General features: G+C 55.5%; 1 protein-coding gene across 1 annotated transcript in view; it reads left to right on the forward strand.

Moving 5' to 3' along the window:
- Nucleotides 1-24,017, forward strand: part of SLIT1 (slit guidance ligand 1) — a 163,068-nt gene extending 139,051 nt beyond the window's left edge. The window contains 14 exon segments of the mRNA XM_040624555.1: nucleotides 800-871; nucleotides 1,704-1,775; nucleotides 9,078-9,241; nucleotides 10,911-11,035; nucleotides 11,314-11,411; nucleotides 14,085-14,228; nucleotides 14,346-14,435; nucleotides 17,075-17,212; nucleotides 18,559-18,796; nucleotides 20,303-20,433; nucleotides 20,886-21,040; nucleotides 22,072-22,360; nucleotides 22,673-22,884; nucleotides 23,659-24,017. Of these exon segments, the coding sequence (XP_040480489.1) occupies nucleotides 800-871; nucleotides 1,704-1,775; nucleotides 9,078-9,241; nucleotides 10,911-11,035; nucleotides 11,314-11,411; nucleotides 14,085-14,228; nucleotides 14,346-14,435; nucleotides 17,075-17,212; nucleotides 18,559-18,796; nucleotides 20,303-20,433; nucleotides 20,886-21,040; nucleotides 22,072-22,360; nucleotides 22,673-22,884; nucleotides 23,659-23,897 (2,167 nt within the window). The 3' untranslated portion in view covers nucleotides 23,898-24,017.
- Nucleotides 24,018-24,655: the final 638 nt, after the last annotated feature.

A 24,655-nucleotide genomic window follows, 5' to 3' on the forward strand; every position in this document is an offset into this window, starting at 1 on the left:
TCCTCCAGCAATACTCTGTTTTCTTTGGCTTCTTTCAGCCAGCATAGTTACTCTGAAATTCCTCCCTGTCACTGCACGGGTCGTTCCTTGCCCTGGTCAGTGAGCAGTGGTCTCCCACTCTATGGCTGTGTGTCCGTCAGTCCTCGGATGTACATTTGGGGCTTTTATGAGTATCATTTCCTTTATTCTCAACCTCCCTTTCTGCCCTTGATGGATCCGTTTATTTGGAAGCCTTGAGGGAGAATGGTGTAGCCTGTGGACCCAGGAAACTGAGAAGCTGACTTAAAAACCCAGCTTAGGGACTTAATTACAGCACCCTGGGGAAGTTCTGTCACCCTACAGGGCCTCAGTACCCATCTTTATGACAGGGGTGGGGGAGGGGGGGGCGCGGTCACAGAGCCTTCCCAACACTGTCATAGCTTCTTCATGGCACATCATTAGGTGGTCCGGGCCCACCTGTCTGCTCCGGGAGTGAGGCAGGGCCTGGTCAGGGGCAACTTCACAGGGAAGCTGAGGGTTTCACCTGGGCCATCTCCCCTTAGCTGCACAAAAGCCCTATCAAGTTGTCATTGGTTTTGTCCCTACTCTGCATCTGGGGGAACTGACGGAGGCATAAAAGGGTTGGGGGACACAGCTGGGTCACAGGACTTACTAGTCCAGGGCTCAGCCCTTACCCCCTTCCATGCTCAGGCGTCCCTCATTTTGCTGCTGAGCCAGCCGGCGGGGGCCGGTCGCTAACTTGGCGCCGGCCCCTCCCTGTCCTGGTCTCTCCTCCCTCGCCCTCCCTCTCCTCCCACAGCATCCTCAGCTACAACGCCCTCCAGTGCATCCCTCCGCTGGCCTTCCAGGGGCTGCGCTCCCTGCGCCTGCTGTAAGTCTCCCTGCTCTTCATTCCTCCGTGAAAATCCAGCCCACGGAGGGCCCCACGGCCCACGTGGTGGGCACAACTGTCTCCACTTCTGTGGCCCCAGCAGGGCCAGTAGTGTCCCAAGATGCGAGGCCCATCTGTGCTCGTTCAAGCCCCTCACGGAGGCTGAAGAACGAATGGGAAACTCTGAGAAATGGGGGGTTGCTGTCCGCCCCATGTTGTGTTTGGGGGAGCTGTGTGTGTGGGGGGTGGCATCCAACATAAGGTAGCCCCTTGTTTGCATGTGAGTTTCCGGTTCAGGTGGAGAATGTTCGCAAGGGATTTGTGAACCTTTTCTAAGAATTCCCACAGGAAGATTTTTGCCCTGTGATCAAAGCCCACTGTCATGCCTGTTAGGAAGCCCTCTTGAAGCTCCATGTGGGACCCTCCGGCAGCCCAGCCTGGGGCACGGGGACATTCTTTACCATCAACCTATGGCTTGCCATAGTAACCTTTTTACCAAGGGGGAGCCTAGCCCTCAGGCTCGCTGGCCAAGGGAGGGAGGGCACCGGGCCGCACACTCATTCCATTTCCTGTGTCAACAGAAATGGTGCTTTGGGTAATATGTGATGGCAAAAACGATTCCCCCAAAAGGGCTGGGGTGCAGGGCTGTCTACTTGGATTATGAGGGGCTCCCCCTCCCTTGCCAGTGGCCAGCAGGGCCTGGTCTCTGAGCCGGTGGCCATCTCCCTTCTGGCACTGACGGAGAGACCCATGGATAAGCATGACACATGCCTCCATCGGTTCTTGAGTCTCTGTGCCTGGAGGAGTCACCAACGGCCTCCTCTCTCCTCAGGTCCCTGCATGGCAATGACATCTCCAGCCTCCGAGAGGGCATCTTCACAGACGCGACCTCCCTGTCTCACCTGTAAGTAACAGCGGCCCGATTCTCGAGGCCTTTTTGGATTTAAACAGAACTTGGATTCTGAGAGAGACCCCCTCCCCCCCACCTCCTGAGACTGGCAGAGTTTATGGCTTTTAGCCTGAAACTAATTGAGCTCGTGAACGTCAAACACTCCCCATCTCAGACCCTTACACGTTCATTGTTTCTCAGTCCCAGCAATGGGTGTGAGGACGGCTCTTCGTAAGCAGCCATGAGAGTGGTAACGACCCGGATGGACGGCAGCGGCCGATTTACCCCTCCAGCATTCCTGCAGCATGGGTACAATGACTCCCATTTTACACGCGAGGAAACAGGCCCAGAAAATGTGAGAAGCTTGCCCAGAGTTGCACAGCTGGTAGGGGCTAGAGTCTTCGGTCTCGAAAGCCCATGCTCGTAAGCCACCGACTTCACAGGGTGGGGGATAAGCTCTGGACATTTACTGCCCCAAGAACTGGTGTTCTTCGATGTCGAATTGCTTCTGAAACCATTTAGCTGGCGGTACCATGTGGATTTTTAAAAAGCAGTGTGTTCAGTTCCTCAAAAGGCTAAGAGCAGAATTACCCTGTGGCCTAGCAGTTCCACTCTAAGTGTGTATCCCAGATAACTGGAAGCGGATACTCCGCACAGGTACCCTGTACGCCCACGTGCACAGCGGCCTCCTTCACTCAAGAGCCGAGAGGCAGAAACGACCCAAGTTGGGCAAAATGTGGTGTCTCCATACACTGGGATCTTGCTCAGCTGTAGGAAGGAAGGAAACTCTGGCAGCCGCTACAGACGCGGACGAGCCTTGGAGACCTGCTGAGGGAAATCAGCCAGACATTAAAGCACAAATACTGTGTGATTCCGCTGATAGGAGGTACAGGATGGTAGGCCCGCAGCTACAGGCAGGAGAAAGGTGGCTTCCAGGTGCCGGGAGCAGGAGGGAACGGGGACCTCTGTTTAGTGGGTACGGGGGTGATGCAGTTTCAGAGCCAGATAGTCGTGGGAGTTGCACCATATTGCACTGATCGATGCCACCGAACCGTACGCTTAAAATGGTCAAAATGGCAAATTCGGTGTTGTATATATTTTTACCACAATTGACAGAAAGAGGAAGCAGTGGGCCGGGACAGGACCACCCTACTTCTGGGCTGGGGCTGGGTGCAGAGCATTCTCTCCCCGCGTCCCAGCTCCAGGCCGAGCAGGTATCAGGCCAGAGGCACGGCAGCTGGGACCCTGCGCGCTCCCGGGACATCCTGCTCTCTGCCCACACTCGCGTGCGCAGGGCCAGAGTGGGCGGGCACCCCCCCCCCCAGAGAGCCTTCTGGGGCCCCCGGCATCACCGCCTGAGCTTCATTCGTCCAGTAATCTCACTGGGTTTTCTCCGTTGGTAAGACTCACCTTCTCCATGTGTTAGTCTCTGACATCATAGTGTATCTTACAAAGGATCTGTGTATTTAACATGGTAATAGCAATAGGTACTATTTATTGAGGGTCTCTCTGGGACAAAGACTTTACTATGTGTGAGTACTTTATCTGTGGTGTTTCCTTTACGCCAAGACCAAAGCGACAATAGGTGCTGTGCTCTGCACCAGTTCCGCAAATTGGACAGGGACTGGCCTGAGGCCACAGTGAAGATTCCAGCGCTGGTCCGCACTCCGTGGGAGGAGTGCAGGGATTGATTAGTGATGTCTGCCACGGGAGTGAAAGGGAAAAAGGACTCTGTCCTAGGTGGGAGGATTTCTTATTTCCATTTTACATTTATTATTTATTTGCATTTATTTATTTACATTTATTATTTGTATTTATTTACATTTATTATTTACATTTACGTTCTCCATTCAGGCCCCGGCTCTGAAAAATGAAGCAGCTTCCCTAGGTCCTAAAGCTAGGAAATGACAGAGATAGGATTGGAACTTGGGTGTGTCTGATTCCAAAGCTATTTACTTATTCTCTATTGCCTCAATAAATACATCCTGAATAACCACAGTGAGTCAAGTGCTGAAGAATTTATTACCACAGGGTTTCTGCCTTCTGTGACCATCAGGGATATTATAAAGCAAATTTAAAGGTAGCAATGACTAACTTTGGGGAAGTCTGAGGAGCTTCACAGAGGAGGTGATGTTGATGCTGGTGCCCTCAGAAACGGACTAGCTAGGGGTTTGCCACTGGAGAAGATAGGGAAGGACATTCTAGGAGGAGGGAACAGCATGTGCAAAGGCAAGATGGCAAGAAAGTAAATGACATATTCAGGGGTGTTGTCCAACATAGGATAATAGGGGGTTGGTTGGGTGAGGAGTGTGGGGTGGGAGGAGATGAATCTGGAAAGGAACATTGGAATTCCATTGTGAAGGGCCTTTTGTGCCATGTTGAAGAGTGTGGACTTTATGTTACAGATAGAAGGGAATTATGGGAGAATGAAGTCGTAGAAAAAGCTCCTAGAAAGCCATGGTGACATGTGGAGGCTGGCTGGCATGGGATGTGGCAGGAGGGAGCCTGGCTGGAGAAAGTGGCTCTAGATAAAGGCCAGGCAGGGGCCGCCTGGTCATTGCTCTTGATAACTCTCACTCAGCAGGGCTTGTTTGCATTTGTGTTTGGTGGTTAGTGGTTGTGCGCTCATTTTTGGCTGATGTTTGGAATTCTGAGGACCTACATCAGAGATGCTTCTCTCCAGAGAGCATCTGTACTTGTCCCTGAGGACAGCAGGGCACGAGTTACCCGAGAGTTAGCATCCAGCGTCCCTGGCTCCCGGAGGCGCCCTTCGCTCCTACTGTGACCCTGGCCCAGGCCTCTCCTCTTCACTGGCAGTATGCAGGTGGAGGGGGTAGTAAGCAGAGGGTGTGGTGGAGGCTGAGGTCCACCATATTTAAACCCCTTGAACTCTAGCGATTAGAATGTGTGGTGTTAGGTCCTTGTTCTGCCATCAACTTGCAATGGGATCTCAGACAATTCATTCATCTCTTTGGACCTCTTTCCTCGCCTGTACAAAGATTATTTCTAAGATCCACTACGGTCCATATGCCATGACTGTGAGTGCTCATCACTGCCCTGGGCTCTAATACCCTACACGCTTCTCTGCGGCTGTTAACTTTCATATTTACTTTGCAATTTAGCTCATCTTTCCTCCATCCGTCCGTCTGTCCATCCATCCGTCCGTCCGACCATCCAGCCATCCATCTCTTCATCAAAGAATATTTACTGTGTCCCAGATCCTGTGCCAAAGTTGCCCAACGTCATTCTTCATTTCTCTAATCTGGCATTTTGTTGCCTCTGATTTACTGCGTGCCGGGAAGCTAGATTCCGAATTCATTAAGAATTCGGTGCGAAAAGTAAATTGGGAATGCCGAAGTAGACCGTGGTATGCCCGTCGGACAGAACAGCACGTAGTTCGTTAGAGAAGCTGGCGCTGTCCTTTACTACTTGGTGAAAACGCGGGATAAGGAAGACCGTACGCGATTTCACTGACGTACGTGTGTGAGCACAAGAACTGGAAGGGAATACACAAACATTAAATTAGTTACATCTGTGGGACGATGGACGACTCTTTCCTTTCTGAATTTCCTTTGCTTTCACACTGAGCTGTGTGCCTTCCTCGTGCTTTGTTGGTTCACGAACACTCGCGGGCGGCCTGCTGGTGTCGGGCACGGCAGGGGACGGTGGTTCCTCCTCTCGGAGAGCTTCGCTGCACGAGGCGGAGACAGTGTGCACACGAGCACCTTGCCTGAGAGGAGAATGGGCAGAGGAGGCCTAGCTCAGGTGAAGGAGATCCCGAAGTTTCGGTGTGAGCTGCGCTCTGCGGTCGGCGGCCCCGTGGGACAGCCACAGCAGAGCTATTTCGGTCCCGGTTACGCTGACAGAAGCCCGGCAGGGCCTTGGCGGGAACGCACTGCGTACCTACTGTTTCAGCTATTTCCAAGTTACACCAAACATCAACAACACGGGATTATTTATACTTTTGCTAGGGTGTAGACCTGAATCACAGCCCTTTTGGCTTGACAGCCTGTCCCCACGGCTGTGCGTCAGCGGGGCCTGTGACTCTGCTCCCCTCGGAGCCCACAGTCACTCTTGGTGCGAAAAGTGGTCCCCAGGTGAAAGTGAAGTGTGTGAAGGGTTGAAATCAGGTGCGGCTCGGAGTCGGCTCTATATGGAAACAAGGAAAACGGGTGGGTCAACCCAGAATTTACTTTTGAATAGTGTTATACCGTGGGAGATTTTATTATTCTTTATTATTATTTTTATGTAAAGGGTCAGAAAGGGACACTTAGATTGGAGGGGCCCACGGGACGCCCGGCTGGCTCCGTCAGTGGAGATTGTGACTCTTGATCTTGGGATTGTAGGTTTGAGCCCCACATTGGCTGTAGAGATTACTTATAAATCATAAAAAATCTTTTAAAAACGGGAGCTTGCTTCTCCCTCTCCCTCTGCCGCTCCCCCTGCTCGTGTTCTCTCTGTCAAATAGATGAATAAAATCTTTAAAAAAAATCTTCAAAAAAAGATTTGAGGTGCACATTTGCTGCCATTTGTGGGGGGACGACGGGGGAATTGGCATTGTGACCATCCTGACCTGTCAAGGTCCCCACATTCACAGTGGCCTCAGTCTCTGGGGCATTTTCTCTAAATGAGCTACAGGACTGGAGGAAGAAGTCATTCATGATAAACTTTAAGCTCATGGCTCATTACCAGACCACACTCCTGCAGTGCACTACAAAAAAAGATTTTAAAATAAAGTCTGTATTTACATTTTGAATACCATAATCACATTACCTTACACTTTGTATGTTAAAAATATTAATCTGGTTAATGTAAACATTTTAAATTTAGCACAATTTTTGTATTCCTGTTATTTACAAAAAGTCTTTTTTTTTTTTTCTTTTTAAACACACTGTAGCCTCAAAAAACCAAAGCCTCTGAGCTCCCTCTACCTCTGAGCAGCCCTGGCACTGTTCAGTGGAGAAAGGTATCACCCCCTGTCCCGTTAGCCAGGATGGATGCTGTCAGCAGATCAGGACAGAAAAACTTAAATACATGTCGAGGTTGAACTAGCCGCCTTTTCCACGCTGCATTATTCCCGTGGTGCCCATTCTAGGTTATGTGTGCTTGTCCTTTTGCCCGCCTCCAGATTGCAGGCTCTTTATCGAGTCATAAAGTGAGCCCCAGAGAGGCGCCGTGGCTGCTCCAGGTCAGCGGGCAGGGAGCAGCTGCGCTGGGGCCCGAGGCCAAGGCTTGCACGGCCGCCTTGTAAGACTGTGCAGTCATCAGCAGGGCTATTTTGGGGATTCCTGCTCAGAGTTGCTGCTGCTTTCATCAGATTGAGCACACCTCGGGGGAGCCACTTCCTCTCTATTGCCCAGAAACAGGTGGAAAAGGGCAGGGCAGCTGTTTGTTACTTAATAAACGCGCCCATTCTCATTCTCATCACATAGCCTTATATTTGCAAAATCGTGTTGATATAAGTGAATGGCGGGCGGAGGCTCTGATTTTTCCCTTTGCTGGCGGAGGAGCTCCCGCCCGCCCGTCTCTAACCCTCCCTGAAAGAGTGTGGCGGCTGTGTTGACCTGGGGTGGGAGGGAGCAGGGCTGGCCTGACGCTGCCGTGAGCGCGAGCGGATACGACCTTGTTGTGGAGGGCAGCTCTGAGCATCCCGCGTGCGCTTCCTCTGGGACCTGACGCCTACTTCTAGGCACCTGTTCTAGAGAAATGCTCACACTACAAGAGCGTTCACTGCCGTTGGAAACAACCGGAATGTCTGGCGATCGGGAAATCGCTCAGTAAGCTATGAGATTGCCATTGTTTGGGATGCTGTGAAGCACTTTGACACAATGAGGTGGACCCCTTTATGCTGACCTGGAAAGAGCTCCAAGACGTGCCACCTAGTGACAAGAAGCTGCTTGGTAATGATGTGCAGGAAGCGGGTAGAATTTGTGAAGAGCCCTGGGTGTTGGGGGATGGGCATTAAGGAGGGCATGTGGTGTAGTGAGCACCCGGTGTTCTATAAGACTGACGACCTGTACCTCTGAAACCAATAATACACTATATGTTAATTAATTGAATTAAAATAATTTTTTTAAAAAGAGCTCTAGGTGTAACTATGGGAGAGACCAGAAAGCTACACTCCTGGGCGTGGTGACCGTGTGACCACGGGTCCTTCTGTGGTTGATAGCGACACTGGCGGCAGCCTTTCTCTGTAACGTGGACGAACGTATTGTAGTTTCTTTCTATTACAAACAAGGCTGTGATCAGTACCACTGCGCAGAGGTCTTCACACACCTGTGCAGGTGTAGCTGTGAGAGAAACTTCCAGAAACAGAATCGCTAGGTCAAAAGGCCACTGCATGGGTGATTGGATCGATATCACAAAACTCCCCTCTGCCGGGGCCCTACCGTTTTGCTGTCCCATCAGTCATAGGAACGGGCCTTTTGAAAAAAATTAAGGTGACATTTGCCTAAGATAAAATTAACCATTTTCATGTGTACGATTCAGTGGCATTTAGTATGTTCTCCACATCATGTGAGGTGGAGGCTTTTGTTTGCAGTATTTGAAAATGGTTTACAACAAGAAAGCATTCATGTGCTCCTTGTTTAATTAAAAATGAAAAGAAAAATAAGAGTACGGGCTTCAGAGTCAGACAGCCCTGGGTGTGGAGCTAGGGGCTGCCCTTCGCTAGTTGTGGGACCCCAGGGAAATTACTGAGTCCACGTGAGGCTTGTTCCCACTGTCGGAGACGGAGAAGAAAGCTTACACCGTGGGGCTAATGAGAAGATTCGATGTCGTGGGAAAGCAGCTGGTTCATCCCAGCAGTAACTGGTGGCCCCTACCCCCCATGCACTCTGGAGGCAATGCACTGATCAGCCCTGGCCTCAACAGCTCCGGTTCAAATCCCACCGCCCCCCTTTCTCTGCGCAATCTTAGGCAAGTGCTCAACCTTTCTGAGCCTGTTTGAGCGGTGCAATGGGGAGAGCAGGCTGTGGGGACGACTAAGAAGATAACACATAAGGGGCGCCTGGGTGGCCCCGTAGGTTAAGCATCTGCCTTCAGCTCGGGTCATGATCCCGGGGTACTGGGGTGGAGCCCCGCATCGGGCTCCCTGCTCAGCGGGGAGTCTCTCTGTCAAATACAGAAATGACATCTTAAAAGAAGAAGAAGGTAACACGTAGGAAGTGCCTGAGCAGCACCGGCTGAGCAGGAAAGGCTCATCGCAGGCGCTGTTGGGGTTTTCGCCAGCCCCTGGCTGAGTGCCCGGCAGCCTCAGCGCCTAGGGCGTAAAGGACCCCATTACGGATGACTGCTGCTCTCTGCTCTCTGATGCAGGGCCATCGGTGCCAACCCTCTGTACTGTGACTGCCACCTCCGCTGGCTGTCTGGCTGGGTGAAGACAGGCTACAAGGAACCGGGCATCGCCCGCTGTGCGGGGCCCCCAGACATGGAGGGCAAGCTGCTCCTCACCACGCCTGCCAAGAAGTTTGAATGCCAAGGTGAGCCCTGGAGCACAAGAACAGGGGCAGCGGCGGGGGGGGGCTTGTCTAGGTACAGGGTTGCGTCCCCGCTGCCTGCTGCCAGGGGCTCACAGGACCTGCCTAATCCTGGCAGGGCCTTCCAGGGACTCCTGTGTCCCTGTGGTGACCGGCAGCGTGGTGGGGGAGCAGAGGGGGGGTCGGCGACAGGAATAAAGCACCTGCTGCTCGTTAGTGTGGCCAACTTCCAGTCCTGACGTACAGCGAACGAACGAGAAAAGCCAGGCAGAACATCTCAGGCTGTGAGGGCCTTAATCCCTCCCTGGGGTTACGTAAAGAAAATAAAAACAGCAGCAGCGTTTCTGGACGCTCCCAGCCTCTCAGCAGCGGGAGTGCTCCGGCCTCCCTTTGGTAGGAATTGCGCGCAGCAATGAGCCGCCACTCTCCTGACATCTGCAGAAGCACAGGGCCTGGGTGCACGCTTTGCTCTGAAGCTGCCCCACCCGCGGCGTCTGTAAATACTCCTTCAGAGGTTCACTGACTGACTGACTGAGGGCCCGGGAGCCCAGCTGAGCTGAGGGAGGAGGCCGAGGGCTGCCCCAGGTCCAGCCGTGTGTGCCGGGGGCCGCTGGGGGCCTAGCCCCGGCCCTCTGCAAGCTCACAGGCCTCCGCGGGAAATGAAACCCACAGCCCCAGGTCAATGGCCACGTGGCGTGAAGGATGCGGTCACGGGGCTGACAGTGTAGAGGGTCCTGACCTGTGGCTTGGCTGTTGGGAGCAAAACATTGGCTTGGCATTTATTTAATGGGGTGGGGCGGGTATTGGTGAATTAAAAAAAATTGTTTTTAATTGAAGTAGAACATGGGCAACAGCACGGTACACAGATCATAAGTGAGGGGCTGGCTGAGTTTTCACAGACAACACACCAGGGAACTAGCCCCAGAAGGAGCAGCAGAATCCCAGCGTACCCGGGAACCTGCCCATGCTTCCCTCCAGTCATTACTGAAAAGTGTTTCTCTTAATGCTCACGCCTCTTCAGCAGGACCGATATTTCTCCATTTCTAGAAGGAGTCCTAGGTGCAAACCTGAGTTTACTGGCTGGGTTTTCTATTCATTCTTGTGAGGGCCGCGTCCCGCACAGGTGGTGCCCCAGGCAGCCAGCAGCTGGCTCCGCGCCCACCTCCAGGTTCAGGAAAGAGGGGCTGGAGGAGGTCTTGCCTGTGGTGACAGGAAAGGTCCTTCCCCATTCAGCCTGGGAGACAAACAACTTGAAGGCAAAAGGATTTTTTCCTCCTAAGCTGGGCCCCTCACAGAGCCGTGTCCCCTCCCTGCTGAGGTGGCCGCCCGCGGTCTCCTGCTCACTGTGACAGGGCTGGGGTGGGAGCCAGAGCCCACCTAACAGTGATTGCGATGCCCTCGCACCGACGGCTCTGCCCTGACCACCGCGTGGGGGCTCCGTGGGCGCCTACACCCGGCCATTTCGTGCTTTTCAATTAGCTTATTTAGTCCTTAAGGCCCCTGAGGCAGGTGCTGTTATTAACCTCACTTTACAGAGGCCGGTGCGGAGGCCAGGGTGGAGGCTGAGAAAGGAAGGCCCAAAATCTCCCTGGGGAGAGGACCTCCACCACTCTCCTTGAGCGCTATCCTGCCCTTCTCTCCCCTCTGCCCTAATGCTTCCCCCCCGCCTCAGGTCCCCCCACCCTGGCTGTCCAGGCCAAGTGTGATCCCTGCTTGTCCAGCCCGTGCCAGAACCAGGGCACCTGCCATAACGACCCCCTTGAAGTGTACAGGTGTGCCTGCTCCAGCGGCTATAAGGTGAGTGGAGGCTGGGCCGGGGGGGCCGGGGGGGCTGCCCTTTCCGGGTAAGGTGGGGTTGGGCTGCCTTGTTCACCGCTTTGCCCATAGTGCCCAGGACAGGCGCATGAGGGAATGTTTAATCAATGACCCAGCATGTGAATGAGTGAATGAATGAATGAATGAACAGGCAACCCCCGGGCCAGGAAGGCATGCTGCTGGGGGGGCGGGCTGTCTCTGTTGGCTCACCCCAATCCCTGGGTCTCTCTGAGGTCCTCATCACTCACTCTGCCCCCCAGGGCCGAAACTGCGAGGTGTCCCTGGACAGCTGTTCCAGCAGCCCCTGTGGCAACGGCGGGACCTGCCGCCCACAGGAGGGCGAGGATACTGGGTTCATGTGAGTTGCCTGGAGGGGCTGCAACCTGGTGGGTGGGGTGCTGACGGGTCTAGCACCCAAGCCTTGGTGCCTCCTTCCTCCAAGTGAGATGGCCCCGGTCTCCCTGGGTTGTAGGAGGAGGTGGGGCTGTGCTGGGGAGCAGCAGGCACTCACTAGAGACCCCTCCATGCCTACCCAGGCCAGACCCCGGTTGCCGGAAGAGATGGGGGCCTGCAGAGTCTCACAGCAGCAGGTGGGGCTGGGGCTGGGAGCTGCGCTGCCCACTCCTGCTCTAGGCCTCTCCCTGCTCGGGCCAGGGGCCAGAGGGTCTTCTGACGGCCCTGGCAATCCATGGTCAGGGGCATATGCGGTGGCAGTGCTAAGGGGCAGTCTGGGGGTGTTTTAAACACCTTTAATCTCCACTAACTCCCAAGGCTGCAATTGGAAGTCCAGCATCTGCTTGCCATGCCCATGCTGCCTGAAGGCAAGGCCCCTAGCCAGCTCCTTGGTATCAAGCAGCCCCCAGCACAGGTGGGGAGGCCTTCCCAGAGGTGGGAGCAAGTCCCAGGCACGCCATCGGGGGCCTCCCCCACGTGGTCTCCCCCATGTGCCACACTGATCACACCTGGGCAGCCGTTGCCCACCTCACCTTGGACTCCATGAAGGGCCAGCCCTCCCAACTCCTGTCTGATCTTCCCACGCAAGCCCCCCCACTGATTTCCCCCAGGACCCCTCGATGAGCCCCCCACCTTCCCAGAACTCTCCTGGACCCAGAGTTTTTCCGAGGAATATACAGTATTTAGTTGCTGAAAATAAACTGCCAAACAAATTTGCTCTTTGGAAAACGATGTTGAATCTACTTAGCAGAAACGGCCAAACATGTCTCCGCAAAGCCAAACCGTCAGATGTAAAAAATAAAACACTAAACAGCCTCTCGCAGGTCGTCACAGGCTCCGTCCTCCTCTGGGTTTTGGCGGCCGCACCATCCAGCCCCCTCCTCCTCCGCTACAGTCTGGGGAGGGGGGGCACTCTATGGAGCTTGGGGGGCTGCGAGGACCCTTCGGAAATGCCTGCTAGGCAGAGGGCGGGTGCAGCTGGGGTCGCCCCCTCTCAGCTGGAGGCGGGCCCTGAAACTGCGCCTCACACCTTTTTGCTTGCTTACCTGCGCCGAACAGGTGTTTTAAACTACATCCCCTCTTGCACATTCTCAGAGTGACAGCATTTGTCAGTGTAGATTGAACTTTTATTGCAAAGGAGGTAATTTCCAGGATATTGTAAATATTAACATTTAAAAATAAAACTATCTAGTTCTATCTTTCCAATGAGATCCAAATAGCACAGCAACTTGATACCATTTTAAAAAATCGAACCAAGCTCCTGTTTAACAGCTTAAACATTTTACCTCATTCTTTTTCTCCCCGAACTAGCATTTCCATTTTACTCCTCACCCCCACCTCCATTTCTCTTCCAAAGTCTGTGTTCTGATGCTAGAGTCTGCTCTTGAGCCCGCTGCCATGCTTCCCTGCCACCAACGTGGGGATGTAAGCTTACAGACTTTTTTTATTTCTTGTCACCATAAACCTCTGATGAAAAAGTTTCTTTTGCAGAGTTGTCATTACAATTGTCAATAATATACAACTGATCAGAACAAAACTCTACCACAAAACTTTATTGATAATTATTACGCATGAAAGTAAAATGTTACTAGACTCTTGAGCTAGGTGGAGCTTTTGTATGTGCTATCCTCCTAACGGGTTCCTGTGTCCCAGGGTGGATGTGAGAGCGAGAGAAGGCTCAGCATCCAGGATGGTCCTTTTTAAAAATCTATGTATACAGTTAGAAAGGCTGAGAAAGTTTGTGCATATAAGTCATTGGGATTAGAGATTTTATTGTAACGTGTCACTCAGTTATTTGAAACCCTTCGAGTTTATATGCCAAAAACCCCAGATTCATCTGTCATCGAAAGTTACTCGTAATGCTCTACCAGCTGACCATTCCATGAGGTCTTCCTTCAATGATTAATACTCAGAACTGGAACCTCTTGCAAAAGCATTTGTCTGGTCACTTTGGAAAACTCTCCATTCCTAATTGTCCCTTTATTTGGTGCCCGAGGGCTTTAGGCTCCAGGCACGTCCCACCTTGCACTCAGGCTGGGAGAGGTGTGTGCGCCTTCCTGAGGCTCTGGGGTAGGTCTGTTCGGGGAAGTGTTTGTGCAGAACTTGAAGATCTGGAAATTAATCTCTCAGAGCTCTCTGACCCACCCATCACTTGGAAGACCCCAGGTGCCCCCTGGGGAAGGTGTAGCCGGAAGAAGACCACGGATTTCCAGGACCCTCCACGAGCTGGCTCCTGTTCCCCCCCCCCCCAGCCCTGTTCTCGCCCCATCCCTGATCTATGAGCGAAGTGTCCTCGGCCTCTGTCTACCCTCCCCAGCCTCCGTGTGGCACCATCCTGCTACTCCCCAGCTCTCGTCTGGTTGCCTGTCTCCTCGTTGTCTCCCCAACTAGACTGTGAGTGAGCCCCCAGAGTGCAGGGCGGTCTTATATACTCAAACCCTGGCACCTAGCAAGGGCCTGGCCTGGAGGAAGGACCAGAGCTCTGGGATAGTGACAGTCGCCGGCGGACACAGGCTCCCACCAGTGTCTCAGGAAGGCTGCTGCCCTGGCCCAGGCCCACCTGCCTCTCTACCCTCAGGTGTTCCTGTCCCACCGGCTTTGAAGGACCAACCTGTGAGGTGAATACGGACGACTGTGTGGAGCACACCTGTGCCAACGGGGGTGTCTGTGTGGACGGCGTGGGCAACTACAGCTGCCGGTGCCCCCTGCAGTACACGGGTAAGTGTAGGGGGTTCGTGCCCTGGCCCTCCCTCAGAGCCTGCAGGTTTCTGCTGGGCCAGCTGCCTGCCAGAGCGTGGGGGCAGCTTCTCTCCTTCCTCCTCGTTCTTTCCCCAGGAAGGGCCTGTGAGCAGCTGGTGGACTTCTGCTCCCCGGATCTGAACCCGTGTCAGCACGAGGCTCAGTGTGTGGGTACTCCAGATGGGCCCAGGTCAGTGCTGCCCGTTCTCAGGGCCAGACAAGGACATGGGCCTTGAAGTCCCCTCCCCTCTGCTCTCCCCATTCTGTTTCCTTTCTTGTCAAAAGTGGGTGGTCTTGGCTACAAAATGTTCCTGCGAGTCAGCGTGAGGACAGGGTAGTGGTGGGCGTAGCTTTGGTCGGCCAGACCTGGGTTTACAGCCTGACCCTGAAGGGTGCCTTGACTACTCTGAGCCTGTCTTCTCCTCTGCAAAGTGGGGACCCCTGTAGCTTCCTCCTGGGGTGGTGGTGAGGGTCAGATGAGCAAATGCATGAAAAGTGCTTTGCTCCAAGTCCGACATCTGGTAGGTGCTCCATAAAGGGCCCTTATCTTTCCAGATCCACAGTTCTCCTCCCGTCACAAAATGCACAAAACTCTGAAAACCAAAAGCCCGTTTGATAGTAAAATCTGGTCTGACCTGAACGTATTTGGTAACAAAATCTGACCCGCACTGTTACGAAGCTATTGGGTCACTGTTCTTGCCGTGTAGTGTGAACGTACGTAGATCTTGCTGCAGAAATGGGAACATGTTTAATTAAGGGGCTACCCCAGTTCCCACTGATGTGCTATGTAACGCTTTAGGCTTTGTATAACCTTTCCAAAATACCAGATTTCAGAATTGCAAAACCTGTCTGGCCCCAGGAGGTTTGGATAAGGGGTCATTCATTGACTGTTGTCACCATCTTTGTTACCGGCCTATAGGGAAGTGCACTGTCACCTGAAGACTACATGAAGGTCGTGGGCTTCTAAAATGTTTCCACCTGCAGCTTTGTAAACAGTGTCCTAGTTCTGGGACCCCCGTTTCACTGGTTAGGACAGCACAGGTGGTCAGGGTGGAGGCCTGTGACTGAGGGACCCAACCCCAGCCACTCAGGCCGGGGTGGGGAGGGGAGCCTCTCAGGGAGCCCACGGTCCAGCAGGAGCCGCCCGAGGACAATGGCAGGAAGCAGGAGACGGGGGTCCTGAGGCCCGATCTGAAACCGAGGAGTGCACGGGCGCCTCCACGCAAGGGCGGCAGAGATGCTGCACTTGGGTGACTGCTGGGGTGCGATGGGCGCGGTAGAGCAAGCAGCAGGGGCAGAGCAAGGGGAGTGCCTGCTGCTGGGGGGGGGGAGGTGGAGGGGTGTGGACCTCGGGTGGTGGAAGAAAGCGGGACTGTCCCTCAGCCCTCACACCGGGCTGGCGCAGTCCCACACAGCACGGAAAGTGAGCGGACAGCGGCTGTGCAGTGCGCCTGTGCTCTCAACCGCCCCCCCCCCAGGGGCTGTGCCCGGCCCTCCGCAGGGGTCCAGTAGGCTCACTGAGAGCACGAGGGAGGGAGTAGATGCGAGTGAGTGAGCTACCGCAGCGCCCAGATCGCAGCTCAAGCCCCAGCAGTGGGTCATGATCCGTGGGGTGGGTCCGGATTAACATTAAAAACTAAAATAGAGGGCACCCGGGTCCAACTCTGGGTTTCAGCTCAGGTCGTGATCTCGGGGTCTGGACATCGAGCCCCGTGTTGGCTCAGCGCTCAGTGTGGAGTCTGCGTGTCCCTCTCCCTATGCTCCTCCCCCTGCTCGTGTGTGCTCTCATGAATAGATAAAATCCTTAAAAAAAAAAAACCCTAAAATAGAGAAACTATCCAAGCATCATGCCATTTTATGTAGTAAGGAGAAATATTGTGGCATGAAACTGTCTTTAGGGGTGTGTGTGTGTGTGCCCGTGCACACACACATGCATATGTACGTATGTGTATGTATTCTTACTGGGTAGAAAAGTATTTCTTACAGCTTGAAAAACTGGGAATGAGTAAAAACATCCAGGCAGGAGCAGAGCACCTGCCAGCCAGGTTGTGTGACTGAGCTGCGGGGTTTGCAGTTTAGTTTGGAAGGGTTTCCAACAGGGATCACTTGATAACAGCCCGGAGGACTTCCTGGAGGAGGTGTGGTATTGGCTAGGTTGGACTGAGGCAGGGAGAGAGAAGGGGATGTTCCAGTGGAGACAGGTCTGACCACAGGGTGGGCCTGATGGAGGGGGAGCAGGACAGGGGCTTCTTGCAAGGCTGTGACTGAAAAGTAGGTGGAGTGTTCTCCTTAGTTGATAGGCAAATGGTTGATCTCTAGGTAACCAGTGCGGCACAGTGAGAGCTGGGAGCCTGGGGGCTGGCCTGGCATCCCTGAGTGGGGGCACTGACTTTGCAGGGAGAGGGCCAGGAGGCTGGTCCGGTGGAGTTGGGGAGGTTGGAGAAGAGAGCAAGTTGAGCCTTATGATTCAGGGTCTTGTTCTAGGGAGCAGCTGGACAGGTCAAGAGGGGCTGAAGTTTGGCCTTGGATGTGCTGTCAGTGGGCAGGGTGGGTCCTTTATGACAAGGTCCCCTTCTCGTGCCACTGGATGTCCAACCTCCCAGCCCAGAACCTGCCCCCACACAGAGGCCCACACAGGCTCCTTTTCCTGTACCAGAAAAGGGTCCCAGGACGTACTGGGGGGGCAGCTTTCTCTCCAGGGCTCTGCTTGACCTCCCAGTTGTCCCATAGACGGATGGGCCTTGAGGTTCTCTGTCACACACACAGGCCCCAGACCCCACAGGCTCCTAAGTGAGGGACTGACTGCCCCCCACCCCATTCGCCTCCCAGGTGTGAGTGTGCACCAGGTTACGCAGGTGACAACTGCAGTGAGAACCAGGATGACTGCAGGGACCACCGCTGCCAGCACGGGGCCCAGTGTGTGGACGAAGTCAACAGCTACTCTTGCCTCTGTGCTGAGGGCTACAGGTGAGTGGCCCTGAGGCACCACGAGCGACTGAGGCCTCCTAGCTTCCAGCCCCAGAGCTGGCAGGAGCCCCCAAGCCCAGCTGGCAGGAGGGAGTAAGGGTCCTAGCCTGGAAGTTGGATCCTCGGGTTTTAACCGTGGCTATGCCATCCCCAGCTGTGTGACCTTGGGAAAGTCACCTAATCACTCGGCCATAAGCACGGGGCCCCGGAACTGTTTGGTGGAGGGAGGTGGGTACAGATTACTGGCCAGTGCCCAGTGAGCCTCTGAAGACACATCTGGCATAAAGGTCACTTATCTTCACAGCCTGACTTCTCTGAAAGGTTAGGGTGAGGGGTACCTGCCCTCCTTCTGGCCACCCACCTCCCATGCTCTGCTTTTTGTTTTGTTTTGGTTTTGGGTTTTTTTTTTCCAGTTTTATTGAGCTATAATTCACATGCCCTATAACTGACCCAGTTTCAGTATATAATTCAGTGGCTTGTAGTAGGTTACCAGAGTTGTGCATCCATTAACCATAATCAACATTTTCATTACTCCAGAAAGAAACTCCATACCTCTTATCTGTCACCCCCCACCCCAAGTTCCACTCCAGGCAACCGGTAATCTAATACTTGTGTCTGTAGAGTTGCTTATCCAGGATACTTCCTAGAAATGGACTCACACGACCTGTGGTCCTCTGTGACCCGCGTCCTGCACTCAGCGTCATGTTTTTGGGTTTCATCCCTGTGGCAGCATGCATTAGAACCTCATTCCTTTTTGTGGCCAAATAATATTCCATCGTGTGGACAGACCGCGTTGTGCACCCACCCACCCGCTGAGAGACCTCTGAGTTGCTTCCGCTCTCGGCTGCTGTGCCTACTGGTGCTGCGGCCATAGCGTGGGTCAGAGCCCCCTGCTGGTAGTCGTGTCCCCTTTTATTTCTTTAGTCATTTGGGTCTTCTCTCTTTTGCTTGGGTCTGTTTTCTTTTCCGTAAAATGGGCAATAGTAAAATTTGCTAGTGGACTTGACTGCCACAGCCACGGGTGCTTCCCCACCTTGAATCTGCACAAGATCTTGTTAGGAGGCAGATTCAAGTTTTCCATGTCTGACAGATGCCCAGAGGAGAGCGACGATGCTGGGATAGTGGACAGAGGACAGTGATGACCACACCTGTTTCTCCCCTGTTTCCAGTATCTTTCCGACTCCTAGTTCTCCGGGGAAACGTGCTCGTTAGGAGCATCTTCTGTTGCTGTAAGGATCCAGTTTCCCAAGATGTTCGGCGAATTTCTCTCCAGGACTGTGGAAAAGAAAGCTGTCCCCTTGCCCCTTCACCTGGCCTTCTCTGACCTGTATCTTTTCCCCTCTCAGCGGGCAGTTCTGTGAGGCCCCTCCCCGCCCTCCCACCCCCCGAAGCCCCTGCGAGGGGACTGAATGCCAGAACGGGGCCAACTGTGTCGACCAGGGCGGCGGGCCCGTGTGCCAGTGCCTCCCAGGCTTCGGCGGCCCCGAGTGCGAGAAGCTGCTCAGTGTCAACTTTGTGGATCGGGACACCTACTTGCAGTTCACGGACCTGCAGAACTGGCCCCGGGCCAACATCACACTGCAGGTGCGTGCCCAGGGTGCCCGGTCACAGAGGGGAGTCGGGCAGGTCAGAGCAGCGAAGGGCCTCCCTGCCTGGGAGAACGGGGAGGAGCCCGTGTTAATCAAAACTCTTTGGATGTGGGTCCAGCAGATGTGGAAAGGTTATTGGGTCACAAAAGCCATCTTTGATCGGGGAAAGAGGGAGGGGTGGAAGTGGTCTCGGGTGACTGGATCCTGTCCCGCCACCTGTCTCACCTGCCCCCCAGAGCCAGCCTCCCACGCTGCACACACTCCAGGGCCTGGGGCACGGCCGGAGCTGGCTCTGGGCTTCAGCTCTGGCCTCATATCCTCAGCCTCCTGGCCCCGGGGCCTTTATTTATCCATCTCACATCTGGAATTTCATCTCTGAACTCAGGTCGTGGAGGGCAAAAAGCACGTCCCACTTGAACGGTATTGTTTGCCAAACAGTCCTTGGGGAGGAGAAGGGGATGGTGCATCTCACGTGATAAAATGATAGAAGTCTGCGTGTCCTCTGGGGCTAGCACTCTCTTCCTCCAGCGGCATTCCCTACCCCAGCAGCCACGTCTTTCTCCTTTTCTCACAGAGCCCCTGAGCCTCCCAACGTGCTCCCTATGCTGTCCCCCACTGCGTCACCTCTCCCAAATCGTGCCCACGTTCACTGTGTACCCTGCGAGAACACAGCTAGCCTAACTGCTCAACAAAACAGAATTCGCCCAAACCCTCCCAGCTACGGCCTCAGGCACCTCCTTAGAGAAGGGAGGTCTGCCCCGCTGTCCCCTTCGCTGGCTCTGCCCTGCCAGCTGGTTGGACAGCAATCAAGGACCTCAGGGAAGACCTCTGATTGGCCTGCCTTCAGTCACATGCCCATTCCTGGCCCAGCCGTGGAGTCCAGCGAGTTGGGGTGCTATGACGGGTCCGGCCTGGGCCCTGTGCCAGCCCTAGGAGACCAGGGAATCAGGCCCTTTACCAGAAGAAATGGGGGAAGAGGGACAAGGCAGGATCATGGTTCGAGATCTCCCTCCCAAGGCAACTCAGCTTTCGCTCGCACGGCTCCACACACAGTCCCTACCTCCTGAGTGGCTCCTTCCAGGTTGGGGGCGGGTCGTGGCTGTTAGAGAGCCTTCCTTAACTTGTTCTCGGTGGCTCCCGGAGGCTCACAGCATGGGCTAGCCCACATCCATCACAGCATGGGGCTAGCCCACCCATTTCCTCTCCGGGCAGGTAGCCCTAAGGTCTCTTACCTGCTCCTCCTCGCACACAGTTTCCGGCCTCAGCTGGTCCGTCTGCCTGCTCTCTGCAGCCCTAGCCAGTCTGGCAGTGGGTGGCATTTGAGCCAGCGGCTACTAGCCTCTGTCAGCATCCCCTGGAGGATGTGTCCCCTGGGGTAGTCGGGGGAGGACCGCTCTGCACACAGCATTCCTCTTGCAGATGTGGGCCCCTCATCTGCCCCACCTACCTGTGCCACTGCTGTGTGGGGTGGGGTGGGAGAGAAAGTGCCCTCGCCCCTCAGGTCTCCACGGCAGAGGACAACGGGATCTTGCTGTACAATGGGGACAATGACCACATCGCAGTGGAGCTGTACCAGGGTCACGTGCGTGTCAGCTACGACCCGGGCAGCTACCCCAGCTCTGCCATCTACAGGTAAGGCTCCATCATGCCCCCCCCCCCAGGGTCTCCGGGGCCAAGAGCAGGTGGTTATCAGGACCACTAGAACCTGAGCTGCTCAAGTCGGAAGGGCATTTGAACCATCTAGTGTGGCCCCAGCTTGGGGCTGGGCTGAGGCTGAGGCCTGGGTAGGGCCCACCCTTCCCTTTCCCACCTCCTCCTCACAGGGGGCTCCTTAGTGGGAAGGGAGAGATGGTAATTTGGAAACCCCTGCCCCAAACTGCTCAGCTTTCCCCCAGGGAGTCCCAGGAAGGGAAGCAGGAGGGACCAGTCCCCAGGCCGCCGAGTCTGCACACCCTCCTCCCTTAGAGATGTTATTTCTTGGGAAGCAGCTGCTGTACCAGTGGCCTTTCTGGGGAAGGCCCCAGGCAGATACGGGTTGAATTGAAGCCCATTCCCTGGGGTGGTGGCACCCCATCTTCTTCCAGTGCCGAGACGATCAATGATGGGCAGTTCCATACTGTTGAGCTGGTTACCTTTGACCAGATGGTGAATCTCTCCATCGACGGAGGCAGTCCCATGACCATGGACAATTTTGGCAAACACTACACACTAAACAGTGAGGCTCCCCTCTACGTGGGAGGTAAGGACCTGGCCCAGGGAGAGGCTGCAGCTGGCCCTCCCCAGGCCTCCCGGTCAGGTGATGGGGACAACCATTCCAGGTGGGGCCTCTGTTGCTTTCTGGCCTAAGGCTTGCCGGGAAGGTTGAGGCCAGGCCACTGGACTGCGGGGGTATTCCAAGCCACCGGTGGATTGTCCTTCCCAGACTGGAGCCCAGGCTCACCAAGAAGGATAAGTACCTTGGGTTAGGTCTGAGGCCTGGCCTTGAGGGGAGCCTGGAGCTTTCCCAGCTGTCTTCCAAAGTGGGCACCTTTCCTCTTGGCTTTGGGCCAGGAGGGGCTTGTCAAGCATTCAGGGTCCATTCCCAGTCTCAGAGCCCTCCGAGGCCCAGGCACAGAGTCTGTGCATCAGCTGGGGACCTCCCAGCTGGCTTTCCATGCTTTGCAGGCTAAATGACCCTGTCCACCACCTGCAAACATTTCCAGGTCCAGACAAGTTAGATTTCTGCAATAGTGGGGCCTTCTCAGTGCTGCGGAGGGCCCTGGCAAGACTTTGGGCAGCTGCGAAGGACAGAACCCTGAGTTCTAATCCCAGCTCTGCGGTTTATTAGTCATACAACTTTGGGCAAGTCACTGAGTACACGATGGGGTTTAGCCACTCTGACCTCAGAGGGTTGCTGGGATGACCACAAAGCAGGTGACAAAGCTCTCGGCCCAGGTCCTTCGTTGCTTTTGGAGTAAGGAGATAAGAGCTGGTCCCACAGGGCAGGAAGGGGCCTCGGGTGAGGGCAGCCAGACCTTAGGCACCCAGGGCTTGCTTCGTCAGCTGGCTGCTGCGAGGCCTGGCACCCCCGGGCTCTGGTCAGAGAGGGGGCAGCTTTTCTCTTTCTTCTGGGAAAGTACGGACCCTCCAATGTGGCAAAGGACCTTGGCCCAGGGTTGCAGAGACAGAAAGACAGAGGCCGAGGGCAGATGCCCAGCGGACCTCAGTGGTGAGCGCCAGGCCTGGTCTGAGCCGGACTCGGCCCAGCTCTGCCCCCTCCACCCACCCCAGGGATGCCCGTGGATGTGAACTCAGCTGCCTTCCGCCTGTGGCAGATCCTCAACGGCACCAGCTTCCACGGTTGCATCCGAAACCTGTATATCAACAACGAGCTGCAGGACTTCACCAAGACGCGGATGAAGCCAGGCGTGGTGCCAGGCTGTGAGCCCTGCCGGAAGCTCTACTGCCTCCATGGCATCTGCCAGCCCAATGCCACCCCGGGGCCTGTGTGCCACTGCGAGGCCGGCTGGGGGGGCCTACACTGTGACCAACCAGCAGACGGCCCCTGCCATGGCCACAAGTGAGCCTGGGCTGGGTTCAGGGAGCCCTCCCCCTGCTGCCCCACCTGCAGGTTCCCTTTCCTTCCCTTCCCTGCAAGCTCCTATCCCCAGGTGAGGGCCTCTGCATGCACTGTATTTTCAAACCCCCAAACTGGAACACGTGGCCCAACACAGAGTTTTATTTTTTCCTAGTTTTCAGTTTTTATTAATAGGAAGAGGTCGCTAAGGACACAGAATCACACCCCATGACGCCAAGGCTGGGGTTGTGGGGTACCCTAGGGCTGGTCTGGCTCCAGCCTATTCTCACAGTCCTTTTTCTCTGTCCCCTCCAGGTGTGTCCACGGGAAGTGTGTGCCCCTCGACGCTCTTTCCTACAGCTGCCAGTGCCAGGATGGGTACTCGGGGGCTCTGTGCAACCAGGCTGGGGCACCTGCGGACCCCTGTGGGGGCCTGCAGTGCCTGCATGGCCACTGCCAGGCCTTGGCCACCAAGGGGGCACACTGTGTGTGTGACCCTGGCTTTTCGGGCGAGCTGTGTGAGCAAGGTCAGGGGCCCCCCTCCTGACATGCCCTCTCCACAACTTGCAGTAGTGACTTGACTTTTCCTCCTCCAAGCCTGGCAACCCCTCTGTACCCTCTCCCCTCTCCTGTACCTGGGACTGCTGTTGGCGTGTAGTACTTCTGGAGCCCCACCACCAGACAAATGGCCCAGCTTCCCTGAAGCCCCCTTACCCAAAGCACGTGCCCCCTCTGGCTGGGGTCTGTCCTTGCAGAAGGGACTGCCCAGGGTAACAGCTCCTGCCCAGCCTCCACCTCTTGGCCCCATTACCTTGGGCCCGGAGCACAGCAGGAAGTCTGAGGGTTGGGAACTCTTTCCCAGGCCCTCCGTGGCCCATGTGACCAAGATGCTTCTGCTGGCATAGAGACTGCTGAGGCTGGGCAGAGGGAAAGGGAGAAGTCCAGAACTCAAGCACCTTCAGGGTCCCCCAGACCCTCCTGCTCCTGGCACAAATTCCTTCTCTATTGTTCTTGCCTTCCCAGCCTCCAGCCTCCTCTTGCACAGAGCCCACTTACCTGACAGCCCAATCTGTCCCGGAGGGTCCTGGCAGCTAGAAAGTTCTTCCTTCCTACTCCCTGGACTATGGGCCCAGGAGCAAGTCCGTGCATGTGCATGCCTGGTGGGGACAGAGGTGGAGTCTGAGCCCTAGAGGACTTGGTCCTTGGAGGCTGCCTCCTCCTCCTCCTCCTGCCTCCCCCCTGGGCCAGGGCTGGCCCACGGGTGTGCCCTGAGGCTTTCTCTTGGTGTCTGTCCTATCCAGAGTCCGAGTGCCGGGGGGACCCTGTCCGGGACTTTCACCAGGTCCAGAGGGGCTATGCCATCTGCCAGACCACGCGCCCGCTGTCATGGGTGGAGTGCCGGGGCTCATGCCCAGGTCAGGGCTGCTGCCAGGGCCTGCGGTTGAAGCGGAGGAAGTTCACCTTTGAGTGCAGCGACGGGACCTCTTTTGCCGAGGAGGTGGAGAAGCCCACCAAGTGTGGCTGTGCCGTCTGCGCGTAGCGCCTGGCTGGACGGGGAGGGTGCGGCGGGCGAGGGGACGTGGCCGCAGCGGAGCCCGGGGGGCCTGCAGCCGGGTTCGGGTGCAGGCCAGCACAGCGACTCCTGGGCGGCTGGGCCCTCCGGTGCGTGGGGGGGGACCGACCTCCCGGAGTGACGGCGCTGGGGGTGGGGCGGGGGAGCGGGCCGGGCTGCAGGCCGCCCTCTCCAGAAGTGCCTTGCACAAATAGGCGCTTAATAAATATTTGTTGAATGACTGTGTGCTTGAGGTCAGGCCAAGAAGTGCAGAATGGGGACACCTCCTGCTCGCCTACTACTTGGGTCTGAAGAAGGGACTGGCCCCTTCCCAAACCAGCTCTTCCCTCTCACCTGTGGCCCATGGTGGCCACAGAAGCCCCTTGCCCGCTGCAGGGAGCCTCGAAGCCTCCCTGGGGGCAGCCAGCCTGGCTCTCTGCTGCGTTTGCCGCTGCAGCATCTGCTAGCAGTAGGCCAGGCTGCAGAGGGGAAGGGCCCCTCCTGCTGGCCAGGAAGGGACTGACCCTTGCGCCCTGGGCGGAGAAGCACTGCAGCCACTGCTCCTGGGGAGTGAGGCTGGGGATGGAGTTGGGTCTTAGGACCAGACCTCCAAATCCTGAAGTTATGGGTTGACCATTATAGCTTCAAGGAGGGGGCTCTCAGATGGAGGAAATGCCCACTGGGTCTGTTTGGGCTGGCGATCCCACCAGAGAGCACGGTGGGGAGAGGACGGGGGAGGTTGGTTC

Source organism: Ursus maritimus, unplaced genomic scaffold (assembly GCF_017311325.1).
Source record: "Ursus maritimus isolate PB19 unplaced genomic scaffold, ASM1731132v1 scaffold_7, whole genome shotgun sequence".
Lineage (NCBI taxonomy): Eukaryota > Metazoa > Chordata > Mammalia > Carnivora > Ursidae > Ursus > Ursus maritimus.